The following is a 19367-nucleotide window of genomic DNA, read 5'->3' on the forward strand; positions in this document are numbered from 1 at the left end:
GGTTAATGGGTTTTGGTACTTCATCATCTGCTACTTGGTACATGTTAAGAAAGATTGCACAGGTACTCTAATAGTCATTGCCATGAAGTAGAATTATGACTATCCTGTAGAATTTTTATAGTTGGATGTTCCGGTTTATGTAATTTGGAATTTTGTACGTATGAAAAAGCCTTAATACTATTTAGCATAGGAAGATGGTAGTGACTCCTTCCTTCTCCCTAATAATGTTTAAGAAAAAACTTGACAAATGATTTCCATAGATGTTTTCCAAAGTTTCAAGTGCTAGATGTAAATTCATGCCAGATGACTTTTTTTTTTTGAGAGAGAGCAGACGGGGTGGGGGGGCCATGATTGAGTAAGGGGCAGAGTGAGAAGGAGACAGAGAATCCCACACAGGCTCCGTACTGTCAGCACGGAGTGCCCCCCGAAGTAGGGTTCAAGCTCACCCAGTGCGGGGCTTGAACTCATGAACCATGAGATCATGACCTGAGCCAAAGTCAGATGCTTAACCAACTGAGCCACCTAGGCACCCCATGGCCTGAGAACTTTTTAAAGTTATCTTTTAATACTGAGATTTGAAGGATGCTAAATAATAATAGTAATATTAGTTCATTTTTATGTGATATTTGAGGTTTTAATAGTTAAAATATTTGACTTCTACACATAATTGTAATTGAGATACAGTTCACGCGTGATCCTCATAGCTATTTAGAACACAAATTAAGAGGAATAGATAATTTAGGACAGTGGGGCTCAAACTTGTGATATGCATCAGAGCCATTTGGAGAGTTTGTTGACAATATAGTTTCTCAGTCCCCACCCCGTATCCATAAAATCAGTCTCTGAAGGTGAGGCTTGATTATCTTTACTTTTGGATGATTCTGACATGTTTCAAATTTTGCATACTGCGGCTTTAGGGTTTAACCCCTGGTTTTTTCAAGTTGTCTACTTGTATGGAAACATATTTAGGAAATCTTTGACCCCTTTCCATAATAGCTATTACTTATTGATTGCCTCTTGTGGGCCAGAATTGTGCTAGGCACTTTGAGTATATCTGTTTGTTTAATTCTCATACTAACTTGTTTTTTGTATGTATGCTTTTTTTTTTTTAAGTTGAAGTATAGTTGAAATACAGTGTTGTATTAGTTTCAGGTATACTACATAGTGATTCGACAGTTCTGTACATTACTCAGTGCTTGTCAGGATAAGTGTAGTCCCCATCTGTCACCATATAATGTTATCACAGTATTATTGATTGTTTCCCCTATGCTGTACAATCCTCACAATAACTCTTCAGGGTCATTATCATCATCCCCGTTTTATAGGTTAAGAAATGAGATGAGAGAAGTTAAGCGTCTTGCACAAGATTATCCAGCAGAAAGTGGTAGAGTAGCCACTTGAGCCCAGGTCTTTAGGGTTTTCAAATCTCTCAGTGCATGGATGAAATGTGTTCTAAAATGATGACAGTGCCCAATTAGGACAAGAGTAGTTAACTTGGGTTTGGGGGCATCATCATTTCCTTCCATCCAAACTTAGCCTTCTGGGAGGGGGAAAAGGAAGATGGGCCAAAGGAGTGCTGACACTGGATAAGATTCGCTATTCCGGCTGTGTCCAGGGTGGCTTGGCCATCAAGTGCTGTCCCTGGTGCAGAGTCCCAGAAGAGAACCCTGGAACCTTCCAAGGCTGCCTGCTCTAGGGCCCAGTGGGGTGGTTTGTGCTTTATCAAGCTGGCAGACCGAGCACCTTGAATCTTGCCTAATTCTGGATTCTAGCTTCCTCAGCATTAGGCAAGTAGCCTAACCTTTACCGAAAATGAAGAGCTGGCCTGCAGATACAGATTACCTCCAGACAACCTCACGGGGCAAACACAGAGGAAAAGCTGTAGGTTTGCTTCACCCAGTGTGTGAGCTGGAAGAAATACTGAGTTTGTGTCTTTTACACAGAGAGAGCAACTACAAGAAATTGCATGGGGCTCAGTCAAGGAAATAGATTGTGTGAGGAAAACCAGTGACGATTCAGTTGAACTACCAGAGACCAGAAATTGAAAATCAGTGGTCACAAAGCACTTTGTAATTAAATGTGTCAGGAAATAGAAGTAAAGTGTTGGTTTTTTTTTTTTAATATTTATTTATTTTTGAAGGAGAGAGACAGAGAGTGAGCAGGAGAGGGGCAGAGAGAGAGGGAGACACAGAATCCGAAGCAGGCTCCAGGCTCTGAGCTGCCAGCACAGAGCCCGATGTGGGGCTCGAACTCACAGCCGTGAGATCATGACCTGGGTCGAAGTCAGATACCCAACTGATGGAGCCACCCAAGTGCCCCAGAAGGAAAGTGTTAAACACGAATAATATCAAGTTCATTATGACTGCAGAACATTCTGAAAGCAGGCACAATACTGCCTTGAGAAGAGTATATTTTTTATTTTGTGGGTTTTTTTTGTTTTATTTTTACTGTTGTTTTGGTTTGTTTTGCTTTAATGTAAATCGTCTTCCTAGAAATGTCACAGCAGCTCCACCAGCAGCTGATAGAAGCCGAACGTAGGTCAATGACGTACCTGAAGCGGTACAATAAGATCCAGGCAGACTACCACAATCTCATCGGGGTCACAGCAGAGCTGGTGGATTCCCTGGAGGCCACGGTCAGTGGCAAGATGGTAAGGAAGATCTGTACCTGCTTGCGTGTCTGTTTGGAGCTAAAGCAGTGTTGAGGGCCTGGGCTGTGTTAATGGGATTCCTGGCCTCTTCCGGCCAGTGACACCTGCCCCCGTGCTTCACAAAGCCAGACATACAAAGGAGACCACGCCAACGTTCCACGCCCATGATTGTGCTGCCCATAGTATTTTGTCCGTCTTTCCTGACATCTTTATTTCTCTACCTTACTCTTCACGTTGGCAAACGGTAAATTGTCTGGCAACAGAAAAAAATAATACGGAGTGGCATAAAAACGAGGGGGAAATATACTGCTGCTATAAAAGAAAGTTACAGATTTTCACATATTGATTTTATATCTAGCCACCTTTCTGAACTCTATTAATCTGATAGATTCTGTTGATTGATACCTCTGTATTCTAGACTGGCAGTCATATCATCTTCAGATACTGATTGTTTTGTTTTATATTATGTTTTCATTATTTGTAATGACTTTTTTTCCTTCGCATAGTGGCATTGTTGACTACGGGACATTATCGAATAATGGGCCTCCTTGTCTTATTCCTGACTTTAATAGGAATGACTCTAGTGTTTCACTTACTAAAAAATTAGAAGTATAATAAAATCCCTTTGTAGAAATGTACATTTTCTTTAAAAGTGGAATAATTCAGGGCACCTGGGTGGCTCAGTCGGTTAAGTGTCCGACTTCGGCTCAGGTCATGATCTCGCGGTCCGTGACTTCGAGCCCCATGTCGGGCTCTGTGCTGACAGCTCAGGGCCTGGAGCCTGTTTCGGATTCTGTGTCTCCCTCTCTCTCTGACCCTCCCGCATTCATGCTGTCTCTCCCTGTCTCAAAAATAAATAAACATTAAAAAAAATTAAAAAAAAAAATAAAAGTGGAATAATTAGCACATGCAATTTTAAGAAATAATGCAGAGAGGCTTGGCACGCTTTGCCCAGTTTCCCCCAAGAGTAACATTTTGCATAACTAGGTTGCAGTACCACAACCAGAACATTGACATTGATCCAGTCTATTGATCTTATTCTGATTTCTCCAGTTTTGTGCTCTTGTGTGTATGTTAGGTTCTGTATAATTTTATTGCCGGTGTAAGGTCATGTATTAAAAGGACACCTGGCTGGCTCAGTTGGTAGAGCATGTGACTCTTGATCTCAGGGTCATGAGTTCAAGCCCCAGGTTCAGTGTAGACATTACTTAAAAAATAAAATAAAAATTTTTTAGTGACTTAGAAATATGACTATAAAATAATATGTATTATAGAAAATTTTAAAAATAGAGAACTGTGCAAAAATACGATTAAAATTACCTGCAATCGTGTCACTTAGTAACAACACTTGTTAACATTCCACATTTGTCGCAGTGCTTGGCTGCACTAGACGGACTCTGGTTCAGGCAAAGTTTTCTATTTTCCTTAATACCGCATCGTGCATTCTTGAAGACATGAGGTGTTCGACGAGCCTCACCGTTAGCGGCTCAAGTCCATCGTGTAGCAGTGCTGCGCTTCGTATTAATGTCCAGGTTGGACATTGAGGTTGTTTCCAGCTTTTCACTTTCATAAATTATAAACATAGCGGGAGGAGGTGAGCCTCTGTTATGTTTTAAATTTTTAAATTTTATGTATTTATTTATTTTTTAAGATTTCATTTTAAGTAATCTCTACACCCAACATGGGCTGAAACTCACAACTCCAGGATCAAGAGTCGTATGCTCCACTGACTGAGCCAGCCAGGTGCCCCTGTTATATTTTTTTAAAGTTGATTTTCGAGGTTGCAATCTGTGCTAAGGTGTTCCAGGAAGGTTTTGCTGGTCTGGTTCCACTGGGAGTCCTTATCTTTATATCCTTGCCAGTCCTGTCTTTGTGTATTAAAAGGACACCTGTATTTGTTGCAACATTTGTATTTGTATTTGTAAATTTGATCCTTGAGAAGTAGTGTCTCAGGATTGAAATGTACCTCACATTGTTTCCACATGACAGTGAACGTTTTTTATATGCTTCTCTCATTCATTGAAGGCAGATTTATTGCAAGCTTACTACGTGCCAGGCCTTCCCCGTTCTAGGCCTGTGGGATACATCAGACAACAAAACAAAGATCCCTGACCTCAGGGAGCATACGTTCCAGTAGGGGCGAGAATAATAAATAGTAAATATAAGCAGTAGATAATAAATGACATCGTCGTGTGTTAGAAAATGACAAGCGTTGTGAGGAAAAAAAGGAACAGGGTGGAGGGGATCAGAGTACGTGTGTCTATGGACAGGGGACAATTTTAACTAGGCAGGCAGGGGGAGCTGCACTGGAAGAGGTAAGGGAATTCGTTTCGCAGCCCTCTGGGATTCTCCCAGAATTCTAGGCCAAAGGAAGAGGATGCAAAGGACCAAAAGCAGAAGCGTGCCTCTCGTGTGCCTCTCCCAGTGAAGGACAGGGAGCGGCACCCAGCAGGTCAGGGCCCCGAGGGCCATCGTTAGGATGTGGCTCTACTATGAGTAAACTGGGGAGCGGAATGGGGGGTGGCGTGGTCTGGCATGCTGTGGAAGGATTATCTGCCTTTGTTTTACAACAGTCCTCGGAGGCCTGGAGGAACCAGGGAGACCGGCAGGAGGGGCTTGCGGTCACGAGGGGAGACCTGGTGGTGGTGGTGGTGATGGCAGCCAGAGCCAGAGAGGTGCCCCTCTGGGTGTGTTATGAGATAGAGCCGATAGTGTTTTGTGCTGGATTGGACCTGGGCGGGGGTTTGGGGGTCAAGCATGACTCCAGGTTTTTGGCCTAAGCTGTGGGAGGGCAGTGGTGCCTCCGGCCTCGATGGGGAAGGCCTGGGGTAGAGCAGGTTTGGGGGAAATCAGGACTACAGCTGTGGGCATCCCTGTTAAGACACAGGCCATTCAGAATTCATCTTTGGTAAATGTTTTCCTTAGTTTGCTTTTTGGTTTTTAAATTAGTGTTTCTTAAGTTAGTAAAATTGACATGTTTATATTGTCAAATCATTTTATCAGTTTTTCCCTTCGTTCATCCTGCCTTTTCAAAGTGTTAATAAAGGAGCTTTTCCCACTAAAGGAGCTGGAATGTTCATGTTAATTTTTTTCTGTTGGTCGTTTTGTTTTGTTTTGTTTTAATTTTACTTTTAAATCTTTAATCCACAAGGAATTTATTTTGATAGATGATTTAAGAAAGAAATTTATCCCCCCCACCAGAAAAAAAGATAACCATTTGAGCCAGAACTATTTACTTCTTTCCTCACTAATTTGAATGGCTACCTTTATCATGTAGTGGGATTTTAATTTTTTCCATTGATCTGGCTATTCTTAAGCTACTAATGCATTGTGTTTTTTACTATAGTAGCTTTTTAATATGTTTTAGTATCCTGCGCTGAAAACCTCTCTGTTCGTGTGAAATCATAGCCCGCACACTGCTGAAAGTTGCCTGGTACGGCCATTAGCTGGGGTGGTGGCCACGTGCTGAAAGAGGATGCAGAGAGGATGGGCCAGTAAAGATCATGGGGAGGTTTGTAGATCATGCTTAGGAGCCCTTGATTTGTCCTGTAGTTAGTGAGGGGCTTTTGAAATATATACCTTAAAAAATGGACTTTTTAAATTAACTGTTTTTTTTTTCAGTTTTAATAATAGCATGTGTTGACATTAATACAGAAAAGTATCAGAAAGAAAACAAACATGGCTTCTATAACCTCTGTTGACAAAGACATGCCCGTGATTAGGAGGTTCAAACAATACAGAAATAAATAAAAAGAAAAGTATTTGCCTTCCTTTGCCCTCTCTCCTATTAAAACATAGCTACCAGAATCCTGGTGTGCCTCTTACAGCCAGAGTTGATGTGACATCAGGGGTGGCATGGTGACCAGAGATGGGCACGTGAGCTCCTGCTGGAGTGCACGAGAGGCCCACAGACCACCAGGCAGGGAGAGATGGGGCGGGGCGGCAGGGGCAGGGACTAGACTTGTACCTGGCTTGTTTTTGTTTGTTTGTTCGTTTGTTTTTAATGTTTATTTTTGAGAGAGAGAAAGAGAGAGAGACAGAACGTGAGCAGGGGAGGGGCAGAGAGGGAGGGAGACACAGAATCGGAAGCAGGAAGCAGGCTCCAGGCTCCCAGCTGTCAGCACAGCCTGACGCGGGTCTCGAACCCATGAACCACAAGATCATGACCTGAGTGGAAGTCAGATGCATAACCAACTGAGCCACCCAGGCCCCCCTATAACTGGCTTGTTTTTAATGTAAAAAAAATACACGTTTGTGGTAACAAATTGGAACAAGTCAGAGTAGTCTATAGTAAGGAGCAAAAGCCCCCTCCCACACGGTTTCTTAGTGTCACTTCTTTATTGGTATTCAAGATGAACATTTGCTTGTGTCTTATTTTAGAACATTTCTAGGCATAGGCGTGTGTGTGTGCATGTCTGCATGCGGCCTACGTATACTTGGGATCATATGACCCATTATTCTTCTGAAACTCGCTATTTTACTTTCGGTATATCTTGGAGATCTTTCCACATGGCCACATAGCCCTCATTCCTTTCTAGGCTTGTACATTATGCCATTGTAAGAGCGAATTATAATCCATCAGATCTCTGATGGTGAACGTATAGATTTTGTTTGCTATAACAAAAAAATGTGCCAACGAACATTCTTCTATATACTGTATACCTTTGAAAACAGGTAAGGTAAGATCCTAAGTGTGGAATAGTTAGGTTAAAGGTTATGGGCATTAACATTTTGATAAATGTTGCCAAATGATTTCTCCTGAGACTTCAGCGACGTCTACCCAAATCCCTGGGGGTTTATCTGTATCTGTGTTTATTTCTCCACACACTTGCCAACACTAGACACGATTATACTTTGAACTCTTTCCCAGTTTGGGAAGTAAAACTTGGTGTTCTGAATGTTTCAATTTACATTTCTTTAATTATGCATGAGGCTGAATATATTTTCATATATTTGTTGGCCCTTTATATTTAGTCTGCTGTCTATTTGTGTCCTTTCCTCATTCACCTGTTTTAAGCAAGAAAGTGACATAGTCAAATTTGCTTGTTAAAGAATTGGTTCTGGTAGCAGTTCCAGAAGTCAAAGGAGAAAACAGTTTCAGGAGTAAAGGGTTTATGCAAAGTCTCGGAAGCCACCGAATACTTTAGAAGACTAGAACTGAAAAGTGCCCAATGATTTTGACATAATAGAAGGTCATTGGTGATGGCCTTTGCCACGTAAGTTTCCACAGAATGATGCGTCTAGAAGCCTAATTGCAGCGTTTTGGGAGGGCCAGGGGAAGTGAGACAGGAAATGTGGGCTGTTCTCTCGAGCACCTTGGCTGTGAAGGAAGAATACTGGGAGGGTGGTTGATAGGTGGAGACCTAGGGTGGAGGAAGGGGAAGGTACTTTTTAAATATGAAATATATTTGGATGTGTTTTTAGGTTGTAGATAATGAAAAGTCGTAAAAGGAAAGGTTAAAAATACAGGATGAAAAAGGAACCTTTACTTTTCGATACTGTGGACATTCAGAGGAAACGGACGTGGGCTGATGGGGGATGTGCCCCCTGGAGATGGGGTGCTGCTTTGTCTGAGTCGCTTCGCACAGAGCTGAGTGTCAAGGGATGAGCAGAGACATCTGCCATGGATGGACAGGGCCTTTGATGTGTCTGAAGCAGACCAGAAGTTTCCAGTGGGTAGACGGAGTCCCCCAAGGAGAGGAGAGGATGCAGTCCACGTTCCCGGTGCTTTCTAACCCATGAATGGGTGGAGGGGGCCTCACGTGGGGACAGCTGAGTAAGGGTGGGGTAGCGGCCAGTCACGTGACCGTGTGGGGGGTCACCACTCGGCATCAGGAGGCTGAGGAAAGGGAGGTTTCCCTCCCACTGTCAGGCATAGAAAAAAGCCTGGAAGAGAGCAAAGCGGTTAATAGTTACCTCCAGGGATTGGTTTGTAGGGAAGGATGGGACTGGGGAGAGGTTGGGACACTTGCGCATTTGGAAGGTGCATTCTTTTTATAAAAAGAAAAGATGTAAAATGAAAAAGAACAGATCCTGAGATTACTACCTGAGAGGCTGTAAGCCAGTCCTGAGTCACAGTAGCTAATGAGCCGGTGAGAGAAGCAGCCAGAAAGGCCAGAATAGAGTGGCATTGACGGGACGGCAGCAGACTCCCGCCCACAGGCACTCGATACAAGTGCCTCCGTCATTCATTCAGTAAGCACGTACCCAGCCACCTGGCATGTGCCAGGCATACGTGTCATCTCGTTCACCCTGTCACCATGACCCACAGAGGCAGACATAGTTCATTTCACTCGACAGGTCACAAGGCAAGGGGCGGAGCTGCTGGTTTTCCCAAGTCCGGGACTTGAGCCCAGATCTTTAGATTTGAAGGCTAGCATTCTTTCTACCACACTGTTGGCCCCCTGATTGACTTGATTGCTTGAATTCATACACGCCCGCACAAACGGTTTAAAGTCCGTTCCTTTTGCGTGACAGTGGGAGTACATCTACTGGAATTAGGTAATTTAAAATATGACAGGCCGTGATCATACCTGTAGCATGTTAGCAGTTTTTTTCTGTCAGGCTCAGGGCTTTAGTGCCCAAGAACCCCTGGGTTAACGCAAAATTCCATCTCTGTACCTTCCAGAAAGCCCAGCAAGGGACAGCTCTGATCATTGCTGGGGCCCCTGCTGTCCCTGGGGGAGAGGGGAGTTCGTGCATCTCACCAGCCGCCCTCCTGTCCTCTTTGCAGATCACGCCGGAGTACCTGCAGAGCGTATGCGTCCGCCTCTTCAGTAACCAGATGCGACAGAGCCTGGCCCACAGCGTGGACTTCACGCGGCCTGGGACGGTAAGGCTCTGTGCCCCGGGTCTGCGCCCTGAATTTAAAACTAGCCTAGGCGCGCCTGGGTGGCTCAGTCGTTGGGCATCCAACTTCAGCTCAGATCATGATCTAATAGACTTTAGCCTAACAAAAACAACAACAAAAAATGAAAGGGCAACGGAAAATAACATTCAGGAATCTGCATTTCAGCTGGCTTCAGGGATCCGTAAACTCCCAGAAGGAAAAGGACGCTGTGTTTGAAGAGGGAGCAGCTGGGAGCTGGCCTCCTAGGCGTGGTGGGAGAGAGGCACGGTCTGCTCTTCCATTTGGAGCCCTTTGGTGCCAAGGGCTGGTAACAGTTATCAAATCAATAGGAAAGGAAGGAAACTTCTTTCTTTTTTTAAGAAATTACTGCCATATTGGAAGCTATACAGTCGAAGCAGGCACTCTCTTCTTTTTCTCATTTAACTTTTTCCTTGGAATAACTACAAACTTAGAGAAAATCGCAAAAATAGCACAAAGGATGCTTGTATACCCTTTACCCAGATTCGGTGACTGTTGGCATTTTACCCATTTGTTTACTTTCTCTACACACACACGGACACACACAGGCACACACACACACACACACACACACACACACACACACACACACACAGTCTGCTTTCTGAGCCATTTGAGAATAAATTACATATACCATGGCCTTTTACTCCTAAATACTTCAGTGTAGAGTTAATTTCTTACTAGAAGTATTCTCATGTACAAGGATCCACTTCAGTAAGTTTAATATTTTATGATACTCTTACCTAATCTGTGCATTTTCCAATTTTGTCAGTTGTTCCCCCGTTTAAAAAAACAGGACATTTCTCTTTTAGTGTTTCATATTTTCTCACTATTCGATTCAGGGTTTGCATCCCAAGGCAAAATATTATATAGGTGATATCATGTCCTTAAGATATAGCTCATCTGGAGGCAGATGGTGTTGAGTTGGGGTTCTTAACCATGAGTATACCCATGTCTCCTCAGGATGTTTTCAAAGGTCTCGAACCCATGTTCCTGGGGCTCACCCCAGCCTGTTGCCTGGGCCCCAGGCTGAATGGTAGAGCCAGATCTGTACAATTGGGAAGAAAGCACCAGGGGATCCCGAGCCGCCTCCCCCCCCCACCCCCCCCACCCCCGCCACCATGGGTCAGAGCCACAGCTTTTAATTAAGGGGAAGAAGGGTCTGCACATTAATATTAGGGTCTTCATAAACAGAGACATTTTTTAGTTATTAAGAAAAAATTTCTAAGCTACCTCATTCTCAAGTCGGTTTAAAGCAGCCTATTGAGAAAACACAAATATGAGAAATTGGAAAGAAATAAATTGTGGTTAGAACTCACGGAAACAGAAAGTAAAGTAGTGGTTGCCAGGGGCTGGGAGGTGGGGGAGGTGGGAGATGTTGGTCAAAGGGTGTAACTTTTGGTTATCAGATGAATAAGTTCTGGGGATGTAATGGATAGCATGGTGGCTATAGTTAACAGTGTTATATACTGGAAAGTTACTAAGAAAGTAGATCTTAACATTCTCACCACACACAAAAAAAGTATGTGAAATGATGGATGTGTTAACTAACCTTGTTGTGGAAATCATTTCACAATGTATACATGTATCAATTCATCACTTTGTACACCTTAAAAGTACACAGTATTATATGTCAACTACATCTCAGTAATGCTGGGTGGCAGGGAGAGGGGCAGAAATGGTGGTTAAGAGAAAATGAGGGTAGGACAACACAAGTAAGCCGTGGCTACGGCTAGTACAAAACAGAAGCTGCTGTATGGCCGCAGAAGCAGGCACACACCCAGCTCTGAGCTTCCTAGCGGCCCGTGCAACAGGGGCATGTGAGCAGTTACATGATATACTTAGGAGGAAAGAGAGATGCTTATGTAATGTTTATTGCATATATTTGTGTATTTCACTGCATCTAAGACAACATACGGCCTGCACACGCAAGCTAGGAAGCCCAGCAGCGAAGTGAGTCCCCGCGAGTCACGTTCCCCAAACAGACCATTCCTGTGCCACTGATGCGCTCTCTGTGCCCTTTAGACTGTCAGCTTTGTTGTGGATCTTCACAGAAAGGACACAGTAACGTGGTGGAGAGCAAGTGTCCTTGATCCCATCGCCCAGCTGCTCACAGAAGTCTTGTAGAGCCGTTGGTTGTGGTGGCTGCACCACACATGGGCACGTGGTTATAGAAGCTGCACAGTCTGTGCTTTAGGATGCGGCCCCAGGGATTGTAGCCTGCAGAGAACTTCGGGAACCAGCCATTTGTGAGTGTGTGGCGGTGGGGAATCCACCATTTTTAAATGTCAGTAAAGCACGCAGAGACATCGGAGTTTCAGAAAATTAACTGCCCCGGGCGCCTGGGTGGCTCCGCTGGTTAAAGGTCCAACTTTGGCTCAGGTCATGATCTCACAGTTCATGAGTTCGAGCCCCGCCTAGGGCTGTCTGCTCTCGGCACAGAGCCCACTTTGGATCCTCTGTCCCCCCTCTCTCTCTACCTCTCCCCCACTCACACACACATACACACAGTCTCTCTCTCTCTCTCAAAAATAAATAACCATTTAAAAAATTTTACTTCCCTTAGGGCCCTCCAGGATGAGGAGCTTTAAGCCACATCCCTGAGGACTGGCTGAGTTGACCCTGTGTGTACCCTGTATGCTTAGCTGTAAGTCAGCTAAGAGCAGAGCTTACCAAAAATGATGGCTTTCTGGCAGTAATTAGCATAGCAGGATCTGTGTCTAATAGAGCCATTCCTTTCCTCCCTGCCTTACACTTATTAGTTCAGCAAATACTTTGTGTTTTTCAGGTCTGTGTTATAAAATCCCATCCTATCTACACATACAGGTATCCTTATATTTCCATTTTCTGTTGTCAGAGTGATGCATCCGGCTTATTTAAAATGGATATCATGTTAATAAGGAGCAGTTTAAAAAAGGGAGGGAGGCACACCATATCTGATATTTTGTCCCATGAGACATTAATTTTTTGTCAACAGACTACTGCTACCGTCCTTCCTGCTTACAGTTGTATTAAGGTAGAGATTCCAGGCCTTAGAAACCAGAGGAGAGATCATGAGCTCTGCTTGTCTTACTTCCTAACCATTTTTTTCCTCTGAGTCACTGACTTAGGAACAGACAATAAAAGCTACAAACAGTCTTTTATCATTCCCATAGATTTCTCTAGACGATAAAGAGTGGATATGAGTCATTGCAAAAGTAGAACATTGTTGTAAAAGTATAACAGTGGTGGACTAAGATGTCTGCAGTCCATACATAATACCAGATTTATAAGGGATGGAGAGGAAATGAGGGTGCAGTTTAGAGGGGTGCCTCGCGGTCGAACAGTAGGATTGAGAAGAGAAGCGTCGCTTTCTTACTTGCCAGGACCATAAGTTCTATGCTAGGTCCGAACAGAATGCCATCAGTTTCAAGATAAAGAGGTAGGCATGAATCAGCTTCCTTTTTAGCGTGATCCTTGATCAGCTCCTCCTCAGTGTCGGTCGACCTTGAGGGTTTGAATTCACTGTCCTCTGTAAAGGAGCTGGGCCGGGCCCATCACAATACTGCTGGTATCCATAAAGTTTAGTACATTTGATACTGGTTTTTAAATCTGGCTGTTAAGAATCTGGCCTCTGCAGCCTCTCTCGCTGTTGAAAGTTCAGGACTCTGTAAATAACACTCTTCTGACCCCTGAGTTCTGAACCACTTGAAAAGTAGGACAAAAGAACAAAGGAAAGAGGAGCTGACAATATTGCCGTCAACTCTGATGAAGCTTATACGGGAGAATGTGGATTTTATTTGTAGACAGATGGGCGTCCTGCGTTTCAATCCTGGAATTCGAGAAATGTGACTACCCAGTCACGTCCAGCTCTGGCCAAGCCCCTCTCCTCCACCAGCACCACAGGCGGCGGGGACCTGCAGGACTGACCTCTGCTCCCTGGGGGGATGGGGGGCACTTATTCCCTCTGGGGAAGCAGGGAGCAGGTCGGTGCATGCCCAGTCCACCCCCAAACCCACCAATCCAGGAAGTCAGCCCTGCAGCAGGGGGATTATGCTGGTGCAGGACCCTGCAGAGGAGATGCCGAGAGTGGGGCCTAGTTCATGCCCAGAGAACTGTGTCTGAACCTCCACTCACATTAGCGGAGCTGGCGGTCAAATCCAGATGTTCCCAGGACTAACAATGACGGGATTGATTTTTTGGAAAGAGAACTCTCCCAGGTGACCTCTTCTAGCTTGATTGCCTGTCGCCACCCCAACCCCAGGTGCGTCATTCTTCAGTCCTCACCAACTCCGGCTCCAAACTATGGGGCTGAGTATCCGCCGGGATACAAGATAAATCTGATTCTATATTCTCAGTCATCTGATAATCGCAAGAAGAGAAGCTTCTCCCTCAGGGCACAAGTGGTAGGGATTTTTTGTTTTCTTTTTTTTCTTTTTTAGTGTATTTATTTTTTGAGAGAGAGAAAGAGAGCAGGGGAGGGGCAGAGAGAGAGAGAGAGAGAGAGAGAGAGAGAGGGCGGGCGAACCTCAAGCAGGCTCTGCACTGTTAGCACAGAGCCAACGCGGGGCTCGAACTCAAACCACGAGATCATGACCTGAGCTGAAATCAAGAGCCGGATGCTTAACCGACTTAGCCACCCAGGTGCCCCTGTTTTCTAAGACTGCACAACCGATACACAAATGTGTTCACTGGAAAATACATAACCATCTAATAGTAAAGTAAACATAAACCCCACGTCTCCCTCACACTCACCCCATCTCCTCTCCCTCCATAGGTAACCCTGTTGATTGCTTCCTCTTCTTCCTTCCAGACCTTTAAAAGTCCTGTAGAATTAAGGTGTTTATTTTACAGTTCACTCTGCAACTGTCTCTTTGAACTTGGTACATTTTAAAGAATTTTCTGCGTCCTTCTGGGTTTACTCATCTTTTCCTTATCTTTTAGAGTTTTAACACGATACATTTGACTGTTCCTCTGGTAAACCTCGAAGTGGCTTTTCCATTTTTTGCTGCTTCCAGTAGTGAGGCAGCACACGCCTTTGTATGGCACAGAACAGCCTGTGAAAGCGCCGTGGTTTGTCTCTCTCCTTACTCCTCTGTGTGTGCTGGGCAGGCACGAATGCAGAGACACCCCAGGAAAGGAGCACCGGGGCTGATGCGGGAGAGGCAGCGTCCAGCCCAGGGCAAGAGTGGGGCTGGGGATGAGCTGACCATGATACGGAGTCCGGCATAGCCCCGTGAGCGAATCCCAAGCCCCTCCTAGTGGTACCTGTGCATTTTGGGGTTCATTGGCTGGGGAGGTTTCCCTTTAAATGCATCCTTATTTGGAAAAACGGCCCACTTGGGAATTAACCCTTTTCTCAAAACTCCCAAGGAAACCGCATTGGGAGAATGAGTTAAAATACCACCAGGTGTGATTGCATTCTATATATTCAAGACCCCAGACACGTGAATCTTAGAAAGCATTTACTTCAAAATCAGCCATCTTTCTTAGCGCTAAAACCCTGCAAGGCGCCGGGACGTGGCGGTGACCCTTTCTCGGGTGGCCTCGTGCAGTTGCTCAGGAAACGTTGCCGTGGCATGCTTCTGCCGAGGAGGGTGCTTCCTACAGCTTTCTGTCGTGTGGACCATGGCTCTGGCTTGAAGTTCGGCACCTTCAGCCCTTACGTTCTCCATTCCATAGCTTTCTGAAGTCTTGGCGAGGTGCCTGCCCTTTGTCGGCGTCGCCACTGCATCTCAGGCAGGCTTTCTGGGTCTAGTGCTCACTGTCTTGAGGAGGAGTTGCCGTCCTCGCTCACCTCTCCCTGCCACACCTCGTGCCCAGTGCCCATCGTGTACCTGAACTGACCCTGGTGATGTGAGGATGGACCACCTCTGATCTCGGCCACTTGCTGGGACCGTGATTGGCAGAGAACGTACCGTTAGCTCAGATTTTTCTTCTGACTTCCAGACCCAGACTCACGAGGCTTTTCTCTGTGAATGTGTGACCAGCACATCATTTCCGTATCCAAAAGCAGGCTCGTCCTTTCCTCCAAACAGGTGGTCTCCCCTCCTGTGCTTCCTGTCTCGGTGAATGACACTCCAGGGAACACCTGGGAATCATCGAAACCTCTTCCCTCTCTTTTGCCCCATGGTCAGGCTGTCCTTGGGATCTGAGTGGCTTCCTCCCTCCTGCCCCACCTCTTCGTTGATTTGGGTTTGTTGAGGCTCTTCCTCTTTCTGTCCTGGCTAAAGCAACGTTTCCTAACCGGTCTCAGTCTCTGAGCTCTCGCCTGGCTGATACTCCACACAAGTGCAGGGGTGACCTTTCTGGTTGTGTTTTATTTATTTATGCCCTCAAGTTTCGGGAAGGATTTAGGTACATCCAGTCATCGATCATGTTACTGTCTTGCTTAATACCTGTCATTGACCCAGGTCCCAAGTGCTCAGCGTGGGGTGCACAGACTTCTGTGACCTAAGGCCCATCCCTCTCCATGTTCAGCTGTGCTCACAGAAAGCCCAAGAGGCCCCAGCACCATCCCTGGCGCCTCCCCACGGGGGCGTGTTGCCGTGCACCTTGCCTAGCCACCCCGCCCCCCCTCCCCCCCCACCTCAGATGCCCACAGGCTACAGGGTGCTGAGGCAGGGCCAAGGATGAGGCCCTCAGTGGCCCGGAGAGGCTCCTGCCCGAGAAGTTTTGGAGGACGTGACTGGCACTTTCAGGAACTGGGGCACTCCCGCTCCACATACATACCTAGCGCCATTCCCAAATGGGCACTGTGTTCCAGCTCAGCCTCCCCTCCTGCGTTTCCCCCTGCAGTCCCGTGTTGTGCAAGCACCCCTTCCTGTTCCACAGCTGGTTGTGGCAGCCTCCTGCCTCCTGTGGCCTCTTCTGTCCCGTGGCTAAGGCGTTTCCTCATGCCTCCCACTGTGGTTGTTTGACCTCTTCCAGGTCACCTCTCCCTGAGGCCACTCGCCAGAGGGGCCTGCCTTCACCATTCAGCTGTCCAGCTGTCCAGCTGTCCGGCTGTTGTCCCAGGGCCTGGGAGGGAGGCTGGGGGCAAGTGGGCCTGGCCTTAGGTTTCCAGCCCCAAACGGTGCCTTCCACGAAGTCAGGGCTCGGCGGCTGCTGTGGGCTTCAAGCCACGGCCCCTTCTCTCCCACCCTCCGGGGCTGCACGCGCCTGCCTGTGGAACAGCCTTTTCCAGAGCAAGTGCCTGGAAGCACTAATCCCACAGCCTTTCCCCGTCCCCAGAGCCAGCCGCTGATGTATTAAGTTTGAGATGTGCTGTGTTCTGAGATGCTGAAGACCCTTGAAGAGTCCGGCCGGCACGTCTGCAGACGCTTTTGACCAAGGGATGCTTCGTCACGTTACACCTCATACTGCATTCTCGAAACACTGTCTGACGTCACATGTCCTGGCAGAGCTCCTCATCCTGCTGTTGTACGTCCTCGCCCCCACCGCGTGACCCCTGGCTTCGAGAGCAGTCACAGCTGAGAGGTCCGGGCGCAGGTGCCTCGCCTGCAGCGGAGCAGCGATGGAGGCATGACGCTGCCGTGTTATCTCTGCGTGGGCAGAAATTCCTTTCTCGCATATTCAGGGAGTCCCGAGAGCCTTGCCCTGAGCCTGGCACAATGTAGGTGCTCAGTGAAGAATTGATGGCTCAGGATATTCGTTCTGCGGGCTTACACCTGCACTTTGAAGGGTTCATACTGTGCTTCCTCAGATGGGAGACCACCCCCTGTCCATTCACCTGTCTGCCATGGAGCACATGGCTTCCCTCTGGTGCTCCCCGCCCACAGAGGCCTTTCCGGAAGCTCCCAACAGAAGGTCTGGAAATCACACAGTGCCCAGTGGGGCTGCATCAGGGCCTCTTTGGCAACTCCTTGGCAAGGGGATCCATTCTGGCGCTTGTCCATCGATGTCCACAATCCATTGTTAGCTCGTGAGAGAAATTATTATTATTCCGACTGTGACTGATGACCCTGGAGCTTCTCCCGTCTTTCTCCTCCTGAGTTTTTCTTTGCCGTCCACACTGGCTACACACAGAGCAGCACCCACGGTTGGTGGCAATGACTTTTAGAAATCTAGTCCAAAGTAAGGTTTGGTCAGAAGATTGGAGCACAGCCCCTTTGGTGCTTGAGTGTTACTATTAATGCCTCCGTACAGCGGGTAGGAAGCAGCAGCTATATATAGATAGATCTATATAGGTAGATATATATATCTATATAGAGATAGATATATCCTATTGTGAGTTCTCCATTCCCTGGGCAAGTTTATCCTCAGGTATCACTGTTAAGGTCAATACCAACTTCATAACTTCAAACAGAGCTCAGTACTTCCCAGCTCTGCCAGCCCTGTGGGGGGGGGGAGGGGAGGGGAGGGTCTGCATCGATAGGCAGAAAGGAAGGGGGAGCAGTGCTCTTTCTGTGTGCTCTCTTGGGGGTCCACATCCAATGGGGCCGTTACTGCCACCACTTGCCAATAAAGCACTGAGAATTATTGATCATTGACTCTCCCCATTGGATTGTAAGCTCTCTGAGAAGGGGGCTTTGCTTTTTTCACTGGGGTATCTCTGTGCCTCACCGAGACCCAGCAGGTGGGAGGGAATCAGTAAGGACTCACTGAATGAATGAAATAGCACAAAGTCCTCTCTCATTAAGAGCATGCAGGGCCTTTCTTCCCCCAGCTCATCTTTTCGGGTTTTTTTTGTTTTTTGTTTTTACTTGATTGGATAATAAAATCTCAGTAATGTTTAACACACTGCCTTTTTAGTTATTAGTGTTTTTCAATTAATTTCTTCACAGGGCAAATAGAATGCTACAGACTTTAGCAAAAGAGAAGCGCTGTTTTAAAAGATAGAAAGGGGGTGCCTAGCTGGCTCAGTCAGAAAAGCATGTGACGCTTGATCTCGGGGTTGTTTGTTTGAGTCCCATGTTGGGTGTAGAGATTACTTAAAATCTTTTTAAAAAAAATTTTTTTTTTCAACGTTTATTTATTTTTGGGACAGAGAGAGACAGAGCATGAACGGGGGAGGGTCAGAGAGAGAGGGAGACACAGAATCGGAAACAGGCTCCAGGCTCTGAGCCATCAGCCCAGAGCCTGACGCGGGGCTCGAACTCACGGACCGCGAGATCGTGACCTGGCTGAAGTCGGACGCTTAACCGACTGCGCCACCCAGGCGCCCCTTAAAATCTTTTTAAAATAAATGATAGAAAACATTTTCTTAACTGAAGAAAGGGGTGGTGTTGATGAATTTTATTTGTGGATATATGATTAGTCGACAACACTAATTTAAAAATATCTTTATTTTGTGTATACATTAGCCTGATATTTTAACATGGTTATGCCCTTATTTGACTCACTGTTTTGGCTTCTTAGTCTTCTTAATGTGTTGGATGAGTAATTTAGATGACATTTCAAACTTATTTTCTGAGCTACTTGCTATTTAAGCCAATGACAGAAATAGGCATTTCCGTTAATTACCAAAAAAAGTCAAGGGTTAAAAAATATAAAACATGGTCATGAGCCATTTAAAAATGAGGTTTGCTGTCTCCAAGATGGGGATCTGTGTGGCCTGTAAATACTACACAGTAGAAGCAGTAGAGACCGGAGTTCTCAGCCAGGGCCAGTTTATTAAATTTATTAAATTAGTCAAGGATTCTGGAGAGCCCATTTGGGGAGATCAGTCTTCATTCATTCATTCATTCATTCATTCAACAAATTTGATCACGTGCCTCTGTATGTCCAGGCACTGTAGCAGGTGCTGGGTACATATATTGAGGGTTACAGAACTCCATGTCTACTGAAGGAGAAAGGCACAGAAATAATTGTAAAATTGTCACAGTTCAGTGTGCTAAGTGTGGATAATGACCATTTGAGAGCTGTTGT

At 46.0% G+C, this 19367-nt stretch overlaps 1 protein-coding gene across 13 annotated transcripts in view; it reads left to right on the forward strand.

The window, feature by feature from the left end:
• ARMC9 (armadillo repeat containing 9) overlaps window positions 1–19367 on the forward strand; it is a 150950-nt gene that overhangs the window by 29088 nt on the left and 102495 nt on the right. For 11 of the 13 annotated variants that reach the window (XM_086719912.1, XM_086719914.1, XM_086719913.1 and 8 more), the window contains 2 exons: window positions 2493–2650; window positions 9384–9482. In XM_086719912.1, coding sequence (XP_086576038.1) covers window positions 2493–2650; window positions 9384–9482 — 257 coding nt within the window. Of the gene's footprint in view, window positions 1–2492; window positions 2651–8658; window positions 9152–9383; window positions 9483–19367 lie in introns of those variants that run through there. The other 2 variants (XM_086719923.1, XM_086719917.1) reach the window with 2 other exon arrangements.

The sequence above is a fragment of the Puma concolor genome, chromosome C1 (assembly GCF_028749965.1).
Source record: "Puma concolor isolate L17-30 chromosome C1, mPumCon1.1.hap2, whole genome shotgun sequence".
Taxonomy (NCBI): Eukaryota; Metazoa; Chordata; class Mammalia; order Carnivora; family Felidae; genus Puma; species Puma concolor.